The sequence below is a fragment of the Phyllostomus discolor genome, chromosome 1 (assembly GCF_004126475.2).
Source record: "Phyllostomus discolor isolate MPI-MPIP mPhyDis1 chromosome 1, mPhyDis1.pri.v3, whole genome shotgun sequence".
Taxonomy (NCBI): Eukaryota; Metazoa; Chordata; class Mammalia; order Chiroptera; family Phyllostomidae; genus Phyllostomus; species Phyllostomus discolor.
In genome coordinates, this window is record NC_040903.2 from 2,837,418 (window position 1) to 2,850,715 (window position 13,298).

At 60.7% G+C, this 13,298-nt stretch overlaps 1 protein-coding gene across 2 annotated transcripts; it reads left to right on the forward strand.

Annotated features, from left to right (window-relative positions):
- The first annotated feature begins 1,647 nt into the window (after positions 1-1,647).
- On the forward strand, positions 1,648-3,700 carry LOC114492880 (putative MORF4 family-associated protein 1-like protein UPP). Of its 2 annotated transcripts, none has more exons than XM_036018613.1 (2): positions 1,648-2,203; positions 3,063-3,700. In XM_036018613.1, the coding sequence occupies exon 1, from the start codon at positions 1,825-1,827 to the stop codon at positions 2,182-2,184; it is 360 nt and encodes a 119-aa protein (XP_035874506.1). In that variant the 5' UTR covers positions 1,648-1,824; the 3' UTR covers positions 2,185-2,203; positions 3,063-3,700. The 2 variants fall into 2 exon arrangements, with proteins under 2 accessions (XP_035874506.1, XP_028363274.1); XM_028507473.2 differs by having other exon boundaries at positions 1,649-2,203; positions 2,657-3,699.
- The last annotated feature ends 9,598 nt before the right edge of the window (positions 3,701-13,298 follow it).

The window sequence follows — 13,298 nt, forward strand, 5'->3', positions numbered from 1 at the left end:
GATTTTATTTTTAGAGAGAGGGAAAGGGAGGGAGAAAGAGAGGGAGAGAAGCATCGACGTGTGGTTGCCTCCTGCGCACCTCCTACTGGGGGCCTGACCCACAAATTGAACCTGCAACCCTTTGGTTCACAGGCCAACACTCAATCCACTGAGCCACACCAGCCAGGGCCCGTTCTTCCTTATCCGTCTCACTCCTTGACCACATTTGCAGAGCGCTTTGAAGAGTATGCCAGCTTTTGGCTGTGGAGCCTACTTTCTACTGGTAGAAAATTGGGAGTCTGGGAGGTTTTTTTTGCACTTTGAACAGTCTTAGTCTCTTTTCATACAGGCAGACAGCATTGTTGCTAACATGGCTGCCTCAAAAATTTCGTGGGTTTCCCATGTATTTTACTGCATGCACTCATGTACCAAGGAAGCACCACAAGCAGTCTTTCTGAGGTCTGCTTAGCCCTCTAGACTTCACGACCACCACCTTTGTCTATCTGGCCGCTGTGAGAGCCATGCCCTGAGCATTCCTGGGAGCCTCTGATGGCCCCCTGTGATCTCTGCTCCCTGGCATCATTCCTGTGATTATGGTACATTATATCACAGAAGGGAGACCATTCAGGTACCCCTAATCCATTCATGTGCCCCCCTTGAAAGCAGAGTTTTCTTTGGCTAGGAGCACAAGGGATGTCAGAGAGATTCAGGGGATGAGAATGATTCGACACTCTGTTGCTTGCTTTGAATAGGGAGGGGACCATGTGCAAGGACCAGAGAGTGGCCTTAGAAGCTGAGAGTGACCCTGGTCAACCAGCAACGAGGGTCTCCCCAGTGTATCTGCCAGATGCACAAAGACTAACGCCAGAAACTCACACTGTCCATCTTGCAACGACAACACGCAGCAGTAGCTGCCCATCATACAGATGTCTGCTAGGAAATAATAGTAACGCGTCATGTATCAAACACTGACCGTGTGCCAAGCTCAGTGAGGGCTGGAGGGAAATAGATGACTTAGTACTTGCCCCGAGGGCCTGTGGTCTCATAGAGGTGCTTGTGCAGCACAATGAAGAATGAATTCCTTCAGTATTATTCTCCGAGGGCATACTCAGTGCCAGCCGGAGGGGAGGAACCGTGCTGACTCAGACCTGCACTAGTCTGGTAAGGCACGATGCACACATAACCAAAACCCAAGGCAGAGTAAAACCTACCCTATAGTCAAAAGTAGCGGCGGAGGCTGGGCAGGGCTGTAAGGAGAAGGCCGTTAGCACCCCCGCACTGGGATATCACAGTTCTCAACTAGCTTCAGGGAAAAGCAATTCCCCCACGACCCTGCCTCGATTGAAATCCAGACCCTGGGTAAGCCACCTACTTGCTGGGTGCATGGATTCTAACAGTACCAACTTAATTTGCTAGTGTAAGACTTAGAACGTTAGCACTTAGAGCATTACACAGCAGGCGCTGGAGTAGCTATTTTACTACACCGGCGCCGGGAAGGAGACGGGTTAGACTCGTAACCCGGGCGTGAGACCTCGAGGCGCCAGAGCGCTGCAGGGCGACAGGAGCAGGCACGTGCGAGCGCGCCCGCCAGGTCACACCAGCGGCGTGGCCGTAAAGGAGCTCCGGCGTGTCGTAAGGGGGCCGCACGCCAGCAGCGCTCTGGCAGACGGCTGCGAGTCCATTTTGGACGCCGCCTCGGCTGCGAAAGTTCAAAGGACCTGTTGCTCGTCACCGTGGCGGTTCCACCGAGCTCAGCCCCTCGCTCGGCGCTCGCTCCCGGCCGGCCGGCCTCTCGGGCGCGGTGACCCGGCCGCGGGGCGGCGAGGGGCGGCGGCGGGCGGCGCGATGCGGCCCGTGGACGCCGACGAGGAGCGGGAGCCCGAGCAGGACTGGGAGAGGGTCCTGAGCCCCGCGCTGCACGCCGTCCGCCGGGACGTCACCGCCCTCCAGCGCGCGCACGTGCGCGCGCACCTGAGGGCCCGCCGGAAGCTGTTGGAGATCGAGAACCTGCTGGACGAAATCAAGAGCGAGGTGGAGGCCTCGGAGGAGAGCGTCCTGGATCCCGCCCGCAGCCCCGGAGCCGAGGCGGAGAAGCGGGTGATGAAGCTGTGCGAGAAGGTGGAGAAGAAGGCGGCGGAGGCCGCGCTGATGGGGAAGCGGATCGTGGAACTGCACCAGCAGATAGACAGCCACGGGTGCTACTGAAGGACGCGCGCGGGAGCAGGTGCGTCTCGGCGGGCGGCGGCGCGCTTGCTGCAGGGGGTTTCGTGACGAATGCTCTGCCCCGAAATGCATCGACGCTGGGCGGTGGGAGGCGGCGTGGGGCCGGGGAGGCTAAGATGCTGCGACTTCGCTTAGATCTCATTTTACTTTCCTAACGTTGGTGATGAGAAGTAAATAGTTTGGTGTGCAGTTGGGAAACAGGCAGAGGAAATATTTGCAGAATGTGGACCAGCCCAGTCACTAAGGCGCAAACCTGGGTCACAGGCCAAAGGAGGAGAGACGCGTGGGAGGGTTGTGCAACTGCAGTCAGGCTGGAAACGCGCGAGTGCTTCGGGGAACTCGCAGCGTCCCAGCGTGGCCCTGTGGGAGTGGCAGCACTGCGCCCGCTGGTCGGGTGCGCCCGCTGGTCGGGTGCGCGCGCTGTGCTGACGCGCTTCCCCCGCTTGCACTCTAGGTTCCCCGCCGCTGGGCTCCGGTCGGCCGGTGAGGAGGACTGACCGCCTGGAGAGGCCGAAACCGCGAGGCGGCCTTTTTCTCCCCCCGTTTTTCTGTCTACGTTTTCATCATGGTAAACGCGCCATCTCCAGGACCATTCTGGTAGATATAAGTTCAGTATTATACAGTTTTGTGTAAAATATGACTGTTAGGTGCATTCAGCTCGGAAAAGACAGTTTAGGTACATTTTACTTTTTATTAAATGCTCTTACGTTTAAAAAAGAAAGAAAAAGAAATAGGACCTAGGTTGGAAGCTGCTGTGTGGTCATCATTGTTACTGTAACTTGTATTTTTAAAGTTTGCAAGTATACCCTTGTGCTTTGCTGTTTTTTTATGCTTCCTGGAATGTGGGGACCCGTGAGAAGGACTCGAGGTCGGAGTTCTGCAAGACAGAAGACACGCCTTGGCTGCAGCCGCTGAAGCCAGACCCCAGACCCGATAGGAGGGCGTGGAGACCCCTTTGGACCCAACTGAGGCGGCTCGGAGGATGGCTGGGCGTGGAGGACGGTGGCGAATGAATTTTGGGACTGTGCAGTCCATGAAGTCAAGGAAGAAGGCTGTGGTTTTTTTCTTTTTTTTCCAGAACTGTAGTATTTCTGTGGCACATTAATTGGTGCACATCATGTAACCTGTCTGGTGAGTAACCTAGGTTAGGGGGTGAGTTCTAGTTACTATGTGTGTTTGCTGACTTTTTGATAGAATGCAGCCACGCATTTCAGGGGCATCTCTGCCAGAATGCACCTGACCTTGTGGGGCCGGGTGAGGGTGGGGATGGGGAGGGAAGCACGGTGCTGGCGGCTGCAGGGGGTCCCGGACTGATAGCCGGAGGCCCCTTCCGGCGGAGGGGTTCCAGCCCGGCCGTCAGAGCTCAGGCTTGTGATGAAGTTGATTTCCCTGGGAGAACAGAGGCTGAAAGCCCAGTTCTAGAACCTTTGTACCAATGACCAAAGCCATTGACTTGGCCAGGAAAAAGGTGAGATAAATAAATTTGTTTTAAAATGGAGTTTCTTGTTGATCATTGTTGTGAAGTGGAGGTCAGATGGGTGCTCAGAAAAGGGCTCCAAAGCCCGTGGGGCCGGGAGGTGGGCGTGAGCCGCTGGGGCTGTAGCGGGAAGGGGGCGGCAGAGCACGGAGAGGCCTTCTGAGAGAACCCGGCCTGGCCCCACCGGCAGGGGGCTGAAGTCCATGTGGTCACTCACCCCTGCGACCCTGTGCCATTCCACAGCACCGACCACGGGGGCTTCCGGGAGAGGCGATCTTGCAGTGGCAGTGGGCCTCCCCCCGCCCCCGCCCCGCGCTGATCTTGGGTCCAGCATAGCCCTGAGTGCCCCGGCGCCCAGCTGGGCAGTGCTTGGACCCTGGGCTTGTACGTGTGGGTCTGATGTTTCGCAGGCTCGAATGTCACCGGAGCTGAGCTGGCCACGGTGAGGCAGGAAGTGAGGTTATGTGTCTCATCATCAGTAAGTCCAGTAGGAGAAACAGAAGGGGGTGTTGCTGTCCACACAGGCGGCGCCTCGGACAGTGACGCTTCAGCAGAGACATGGGGGGCACACAGGGATGTCCAGGGAAGTGTTCCAGGCAGGTGGGACGAGCAGGGCACCCAAGTGGGAGGGACCGGTGGGGGACGGCGAATCGGAAGGGGCGGTCGTCTGAGTGACAGGTGTCTGACCATGCAGGAAGAGGCTCAGTGGCTGCTAGGTTGAACAACTGTGGGGGCGGAGCAAGGGTGAGAGCCGGCAGGCGCCCTGGGACACAGTGGTCACCGCAGGCCCTGGTCAGTGTGTGCACGGCTCTCCGAAGGCGTTGCTCGGGGGACCTGCTGAGGGGCTGGATGGGGACCGGCAGGGACCCGGCCGTGGGCCCAGGGCTCCAGGCCTGCACTCCTCTTCAGGGCAGCAGACTCACCTGTCAGACACACCTGGGCAGTTTTGCAAGTGCAAGGTGGCCCTGGGGATACTCCGGGACCACAGGTATACGTGGGCTGGGACTGTGGTGGTGGTGGGGCGCTGAGGAGGGAGTCAGCCGGGTGTTGGAGGGCACTTTTCAGACCCGCTGACCCTTGGTCCGGGCCTGGAAGCACCCGTGCGCAGGCCCGGGGGACACAGGCCCGGAAGTGGCCCCGGCCCAGTTGGAGGGGGCCTGTGGGTGTTGGAGGCACCTGGGAGGCGGGGAGGGAGGGAGGAGCGTAGCCCCGGGGGTCTTCCTGTGGCTTTGAGGGGCATGTCCATGCTCCACTGGGGTCTTCGTGCTCCGGGATCTGAGGCCCCGGGACGTCCTGGGCCCTTCTGAGCTGCCAGCTTCCTCGGATGTTTGACAGGAAAGAGTAGTTTGCACTTGTGATGACATGCCACTGGCTAAGAAAGACTCAGTCTTGGGGCTGCTCCTGGGGCCCCCGGAGCAGAGGTATTCATGGTTCAGGTGCACCTGAGCTCCCAGGGTCTTACAGGAATTCGGGCTGCGGTCCTGCGGTCCTACGGTCCTCCCCGGCTGCTCTGCGTTTCCTAACAGGCCCCAGGGTTTGCTGAAGACGCGAGTCAGGGCGGCAGTGGCAAGGTCAAGGAGGGTCGGCTGCCCTGGTTGAGGAGCCGCCTGGGTGGTTGCAGCAAACGGGAGGCCTGGGTGCGGGGCGGGCCCACAGAAGGCATCAGAGCAGGACGCTTAGGGTCCATCCTTTGTTTTGTTTCTGTACTTCCCTGTACTCACAAAACGAACGCGTAAAACACTACAGTGATAATCACTTTATAGGAAAATGAAGAATGGGAAAGAAGATTATGGGTGAAATGTTGAGTCGTAGCCCTGGCTGGCATAGCTCAGTGGATTGAGCTCAGGCTGCGAGCCAAAGTGTCGCAGGTTCGATTCCCAGTCAGGGTACATACCTGGGTTGCAGGCCATGACCCCCAGCAACTGCACATTGATGTTTCTCTCTCTCTTTCTTTATTTTACTCCCTTCCCTCTCTGAAAATAAATAAAATCTTTAAAAAAAATGTTGAGTCTTCAAAACAGCTGCCCCGTGGACTGCAGTCCTGCCTGGGAGTCTGGAAAGGGGCGGGGCGGACTTCCTCTGGGAACAGGGAGGCGGCACCCTGCGGTCACAGGTGCTGGCGCTGCGGGGAAGTGACCTGGGGGCCGAGCACGCACCCCCACTGTGTTGTCACCGCCCTCTGTGAGGCTGGCGCCCCTCGCTGTGTGGGCGAGAGTGTGGGGTGCAGAGAGCAGCAACCTCCAGGCTCACCCTGTGCTAGGCACAGTCCTCACCCCACACGGTGGGGTGGGGTGGGGTGGGGAGCCGGGTGTTGATGGATCTGAGGAGGGCAGGGGGCGGTGGCCGATCTGTGGCCTCTCCCCTCGGCTGCTGCTCCCCAGCTGGCAGGGCTGCCCTCTGGGGAGTGGTGGCCCCTCCAAACTCAGTTCTGGGAAGAGGAGGGATGAGCCCCATTGTAGCTCTGGGTCCAAGGCAGCTTCTCCCATGATCTGGCACTCCCCACCCGCCCCCTCCACGTTCTGTCCGCACCAGGGGAGTGGGTGGGGCTAATGGAGTTGATGGCCCTTTGTTCTCCCTTCCTGTAAAGTTCTGGGCACGTGGGACACCCCAGGGGATAGGTTTTAATCTCCCTGTCTGTGACAGACTCCCCGCAGGAGTAAACTCGAACCCAAACTACACGTGGTGTCGTGGGCACTTCCTGTTTCAAAACGGACCAGCTGCCGCCTCCTTCCTTTAACAGTCTCTCTGTTGTGCTCCACGGGGTCCGTGTCTTTAAGGGCGCCCCCTCCACATTTCTTACCGGAGTTAAGCATGCCTAGGGGCCGGCTGCTGGTCGCCCCACACACAGGGCTCCAAGGTCCTCCAAAGTCCCCCAGGGCCCCGAAGGACACACAGCACAGCTTGCCCTCAGCGGCGTGGACAACCCCTCGGGCCCGTGCAGGGATGCGGGCCGCGAGGACCGGCCTGCCCCCGAGCGCCTTGTCCAGCCTCGGCGGCTGGAGCGTGGGGGCACCTGCAGCGTTGGCAGTGCTCACACACTGTGCTCGTCCCCCGTCCCCACCTCAGGGCTCTAGCGTCCCTTGGTGGGTCCTGGGTAACGGCGGTGCCTGTTGTTCTGAGTGGCCTGGTAGGCTCCCGGGTGGGGGCTGCTCGCCCTCCCAGAGAGACCACGATCCTGCAGCCGTGACCATAAGCCTGGCGTGTCCCCCCCACCCCCCACTCGGCAGAGGGGACAAGGGCTGGAGAAGGAACTGATCTTCCCCGCCGCCTGCGTGATGAAGCCTCCGTAGGACCCGAAGGCTGCCCTGCCGGGGAACATGTCCCCGTGCTGGGAGGGTGGGCACCCCGGGGGCTGTGCCCGGGGACCCCTGTTCCTCTTCATGTGTCCACTTGTGTCCTCCGTACTGCCCCAGTGGACAAGTGTGTCCCCGTGCTCCCAGAACCAGTGAGTGGGGTGCCAGACCCGAGGAGCCCGTCCCGGGGACCCGGGTCACAGCCGGTCTGTCAGGAGGACCGGTGACAACAGCCTGAGACTTGTGGTCGGCGTCTGAGGTGGGGGCAGCCTTCTGGCGCGGGCCCCTTGCCCTGTGGGGCCTGACGCCGACTCTAGGGTCCCTCAGACCCGCGCACACGTGTGCTGTGTGGCGTGACGTGGGGCGTGGGAGTGAAGGAGAAACACAGTGAGTTTTCTTTCCAGGATAGTCTCACTTTAACACTTGACACAGCTGAGTGTCCAATAATCAGTAGGTGAATTGTAACAAAACCGAAACTGCCAAAGTTGCAGTTTAAGGCAACTGGTAAATTACACCACTAATATAACATTGTGTTTTCTTAATTAGCTCCTTAGTTTTAAAGCAATTAACCATTAAAACTACATTTTGAAGGTATTGTTCAAATTAAAATATACCACCCAATAGATAAAATTCCCACTCGCCCAACACTGCGTTTTAAATCGCAAACACAGGCTGGAAGTCCAGGTGGCCCCGCAGGGTGCGGACCGCAGCGTGAGGCGTGTTTATTCTCACGAGGACGGTGCTGTCGGTCTGTTGACCCTGCCCTGTTGACCCTGCGGAGCACGGGCACGGCGGCACGGCAGGGCCTGACGGGGAGCCGCGCACAAGCCAGCGGGGAGGCCTCCGGCTGGCAGCGACGTCCTCCGGTGCCGGTGCCCGGCCTGCTCTGCAGCTGGAAGTTCCCGAGTTGACTCGTGTGGAGAGTACGTGCTCGCTGAAGGGGAAACATGGTTCGAATGAGCTCACATCAAGCTTGCACGTTGTGAGTCTCCCGTGGCTGCTGCGACAGGTGATCGCACCCCGAGATCCACCCTCGTCCCGGCGGGTCTGGAGGGAGCGGTCCAGCGGAGACGGCAGCAGGCCGCGGGCCTCCCGAGGCTTCTGCGGAGAAGCTGGTCCCTGTCTTCCCGGGCTTCTGCAGGCGCCCTTGCCCTTGGGCTCCTGGCCCCTGGCCCACATTTCCACCTCCTTCCCTGCTTCTGACCCCCTACTCCTCTTACGAAGTCACCTGGCCCCACTTGGATAACCCGAGGTCACCTGCTTGTCTCGTCAGTTCCACCTGCAAAATCCCTTTGGGCGTGAAGGACGGTGTTCCCAGCAGCAGGGGTTAGGACGTGGGCACCCGGGGGCATCTCGGCCCTGGGCACACGCGTTCCCAGCAGGGACCCCAGCCGGCGCGGGCTGAGGGAGGGAGTTTGTGCTTCACTGTGCTGTTGGAGTGGCCGGTGAGCAGCGGTGACAAGCAGACCCAGTCGGTGTTATTGGCCCTAAGTGCCCCCCTTGACGCTGCCCCCTTTATTATGCCTGCCTCCCGGTGACTGCCCTGCCCTGGGCCCGCTGCGGCCCCCACCCCACCCTGGTCCCCCTAGGAGAGCCGTAGCATCTTCCTCTGCCCTCCGTCCAAACCGTGAGAGTCAAAGGTGCAGCTCCTGGCCAGCTTCGCCCTCCTCCGGCAGCCCCAGGGCGCGGTCAGCTGAAACCGGGCGTTCCGGCTGCGTGAGTGCGAGCCAGGCGGGAGCTCGTCCCTGGAGTCTGAAACGGAACAGTGCGTCCTGCACCCAGTGAAGTGAGGCGCCCTGGGGGCAGGAGCGGGAAGGCCGAGTGTCCTGGCTTGGCTCTGAACCCTGCGGGGGGAGCAGAAAAAGGGACTTTTTGTCTCCCTCGATGCCCTTGGCTGGGTGCTGGGGGCCCAGTGTGGGGGGGGGGGGCCTGGAGCACAGCCCAGGACACCTGTTAGTCACCCGGGGCAGGGTGGGACTGAAGCCGCTCCTTGCACACTGTGGTGCTAGTGAGCCTGGGCCCCTCTGCTGGGCTGGGCACGCCCAGTTCCAGGGCTGGGAGAAGGCGGCTGTCTGTCCCTGAGGTCATTGGGGCGCCACCAGGCTGTCCCCCCACCCCTCCTCCTGCGGTTTGCACCCAGCGGGTTCCCAGGGCGTCCCACCACTGTGCTCCCTCCGTTTTTCTCTTGCGTGCTTCTCGGGGGCGTGGACAGCCCCACAAAACCAAGTTCGGAGGGGTCAGAAAGGGAGGGGCAGTGGGCATGTCCGCTGCACCCCAGCTTTCATCTCCGGCGGGACAGGAGGGGGGAGAAGGGTGATAAAGCCCCCTCCCTGGGGGTGGCGGGGTGTGATGGTTGTTTCTATGTCCCAGCAAACAAACACGGGCTTATCCATAATGAATAGGACAAAAAAATCCAGGGAGTGAGCACTAACAAAATTGAAAAGACTCGTAGAAATTTCGGAGTAATGAGGGGGAAAGAGAAGAGAAGAAAGAATAAAACAGAAACCGGCCAGTAGCCAAGGAGGAGAAAACCCAACAACAATGCAGTAAAATTCAGTTCAGCAGAGAGAGGGGAAATGCCTAAGGGTCTGCGAGCGCGCCAGCTTTCCTCCCAACGCGGAGGGAGACCGGCGGGCGGGGGTGAGATGGAGCCGAGCTGCAGGCACGTGCACCGTGTCCGCGGGAAGCGCCTGCGGTGCAGGGGCGCGGGGCGTGGCGGGAGGGGGCGTGTCTACGGCCGGAAGCGGGAACCAGGAGGAAGGGGGCGTCCCGGAGCGAAGCTGGGCTTCCGGAGAAGCGGTGCATGGCAGCCCTCATCTCTCGCTGTGTCCGAGACGCTCCGACACGTAATGGGCTGGAACCCGAATGACCTCCAGTCCCGGATCCGCGGGCACCGGGCGGCGCGGCGGGGGGAAGCGGCTTGTCCTGGCCGGAGGAGCCCGTGGGCCCGGAGGCGGTCACGTCGTGGAAAAGCTCCCGCCGCACGGAGTCCCGCCTGAGGAGCCACGTCCGGGCCGCAACCGGCCGCCCCCTGCGGGGAGAGGGGGTCTGGGTGGAGAGCGACCGTCCCTGCTCCGGCCAGAGGGCCCGCGGGCTCGAAGCCGGCTGGATTCGGTCTGCGCGGGCTGGGTTCCCGCCGGGGCGCCCTTGCGGGTTAGGTGTGACCCTGGAGTCGTTCTTTCTGGTTTCGCTTTCACCTGTATCGTTTTCACGTTTTTGTATATTTTTTAACATTTTTAATATTTTCTGTGAAAATAATATATGTATAGATACGTCATCTATGTAACATTTACCCAGGGAATAGATCATATGTGATACATAGGAAGTCTGCTGTTTATAATATATATGATATATGTAACTACAGTGATACACAACGTTAAAGGAAACGCGCACGTAACCATCCGCCGGGCCCGGGAATGAAGCCACGCCGGCATCCCCGGGAACTGCGCCGCGTCTCCCCCCAACCCCGTCCTGCGTCTCCCCCCTCCATGTGGCCCCCTTGCGGCCTCTGGTTGCCGGTTTCTTTGCTTTTCTTTATCGTGTTAGGAGCTGCGATAACGACCCTGAGTAGCTGGTATGCCTTCCCCGTTTGGAACCCCGGGTAACGGAGCCCCCATCATCTCTCTGCACGCACCTCCGCCCGCGCTAACACGCTAATGCGCTGGGCGTGGCCGCGGCTCCGACTGCTCTGGGCGGGGCCCCGGCCTGCCGCCCGCACCGGACCACCTGGGAGCCTGGGCACCGGGACAACACGCTGCTGGGCGCCCCCTCAGTGGCCGGTTCATTTGGTCTGGGGTAGGGCCTGGTCATCTGTATTTAAGAAAAATTTGTCTTTATTTTTGATTTTGGAGAGAGTGGAAGGGATGGAGAAAGAGATGGAGAAAGAGGGAGAGAAACATCGACTCGCCACCTTCTGCATGCACCCCAAGTGGGGACCGAACCAGTCATGTGCCCTGGCTGGGAATCGAACCAGCAACCTTCCCCTTTGCAGGATGGTGCTCAGCCAACTGAGCCACGTGGACCGGGCTATCCACTCGTCTATGATGGGCTAACCTGAATTTCTAACAGCTTCCCAAGTGGTGCTTGGACGACTGGTCTTGGGGCCCAACTTGGAGACCCACTGTCCCCTTGCTCATCCACGCTGCTGTGGACGGGTCTTCGGGTCACTTACAAACTGCAGCTGTCATGCACAACGCCACCACCTGCTCGATGACCAAAGTCCGTCAGCCCCACCTGCTCCTGAAAAAGCAGGGCTCGGGCGCTCTGTGGAGATTTCCCCGGATGTTTGGTGCCTGGAAATCTGTCCACATGTGGCCACGCACGGAGACGCAAGCTGTGCTCTCTCAGGTTGCAGCGAGTGGAACTGTGGCCCCCGGAGACACACAGGGGTCTCCACTCCCAGGACCTGGGAACGGGACCTCCTCTGGCCATGGGGTCTTTGCGGAAGTGATCAAGGTAGACGAGGCTGTGCTGGAGTGGGAGGGGGCGGTCCCGCTCCCCCGTGACTGGTGTTCTCGTGAGAAGAGACGAGGCAAGGCGGCTCTGTGCAGGGGGAGGCAGCAACAGAGGGGAGAGAGAGAGAACCAGGGGCTGCCAGGGCCGCCATGAGCTGGCACTGAAGACGGAATCCTCCCCGGGAGCCCTCGGGCACCTGGATTTTGGGCACCCGGCCTCCGGACCTGGGGGACAACCCACTTCTGTGGCTGAAGCCCCCAGTGTGTGGCACGTGGTTGTGGCGGCCCTCGGGCCCTCGTACAAAGGGGCTCTGGAAGTGGCGTTGTTTTCTCCTGAAGACGTGTCAAGTATATTTTCTAAGCCCAAGGGTGGTCCCTTCTTGCAGGCCCATCCCAGCCTGGCACTCGGAACACCCTCCCGGTGCTTCCCCGCTGCCTTGTCCCTTGCATGGTCACTCACGAGGGGCCTCTGCGTCCCTCCGGGGTCAGTGGTCCTCGGAGGGGTTCATTAAGGACTAAGAAACGGCACAGAGAGAGGGTGAGGGGGACGCTGGCCTATACTAGTGAGTGTTCCGGTTGCAGGTTAGGGTAAGTCGGTTCTGCATCATTCACACAGGCCCACAGCTGCCTCGACCCCGGCGACCCTGGGGGCCCTGCTGCCTCACGCCCTGGAGAACAGACTTATCCTGATGAGGGGCCCAGGGTCAGGTACCTCCCAGCGACCCCGTTATTGGGAGCGGCACGCTGTCGCCGCAGGACTGTCAGCGTGCTGGTTTCCGTGGCCGCCAGAACAAAGGACCACAAACCGGGACTTGTTTTCTGGAAGTGCCCGATCAAGGGCCAAACCCCAAAGGCCTGAGACACAGCCGAGGGTCAGGCTTCCGGCGGGCAGACCCTGGGAGCGCTGGCAGGTCGGAGGCAAGGGGTGCTGGGGTCCCTGCTGCTGGCCCCAGGGCCTGGGCGTGGGTGCAGGCCTGGACAGTTTGCCCATCGCAGCAAGTGTGAGCCCCCAGGCCTGCCCCACTGGCTCCAGAGGACGGAGGACGCGGCGTCACAAGGACTAACAGGCAGCGGGGCCAGCGTGCCGGCCCTGCAAACTCCCACACATGCATTCAAGCAACGGCCAGGCTGTTCCTTCTTCCAGATCATGCAGAACAGGTCACGCTTTGCACCCTTCCCCCGCAGCCACGGCCCGCTCGAGAGAGGTCCCGGGGGCGTGCCCACACCTGACACGCAGGGCAGGGGGCTCCGTGTGGGGGCCGCCAGCACCATGTGGGGAGACCCCAGTGTGTGCTGGCCTGGAGTGGACAGTCGGTTGCTCAGACTGGGGACACAGAATGCTCTTCAGGTTGACACACCAGACCTGTCCTAGGGAGCACTGTCCCCGCAGTGAAAGGCCACTCCTGGGGAAGGGACAGCGAGCCTCTGTGGTTGCCACAGACCCTGCGGAGACGTGCCGCACCCGGGGCCCTCCCAGCCTCCCACCAAGAAAAAACGCACGTCTCCTGTGGAAGCCCCCAGTCCGTGGTGTGTCTGCTGGCGGCTCAAGCGGACTGTGACCACATACAAAGGACTTGGCCCCAGGAGGCAGTGCCAGCATGCTGCGGGGACGGCCTCGAACGCCAGGAGAGCGTTGGCACACTGACTGACGGAGGGGTGCCAGGGCCCCCTGGGCAGAGGGAGGACGAAGGTGTCCATGGGTCCAGAGATGTGGGCGTGGCCTGTGGTGGGGGTGGGCGTGCCCCGGAGGACGCCCCGCTCACCAGGAGGAACCACTTCCCCGCACTCCGTGGGTTACATGTGTGTCACAGCCCACCCGGCTGCAGCGGGAGGATACACAGACCCCGTCTCTCAACGGGAGGAGGTCGAGGC

Bases quoted from the DNA above. Each gene is read 5' to 3' on its own strand.
- LOC114492880 (XM_036018613.1), top strand. From the start codon at position 1,825: ATGCGGCCCGTGGACGCCGACGAGGAGCGGGAGCCCGAGCAGGACTGG.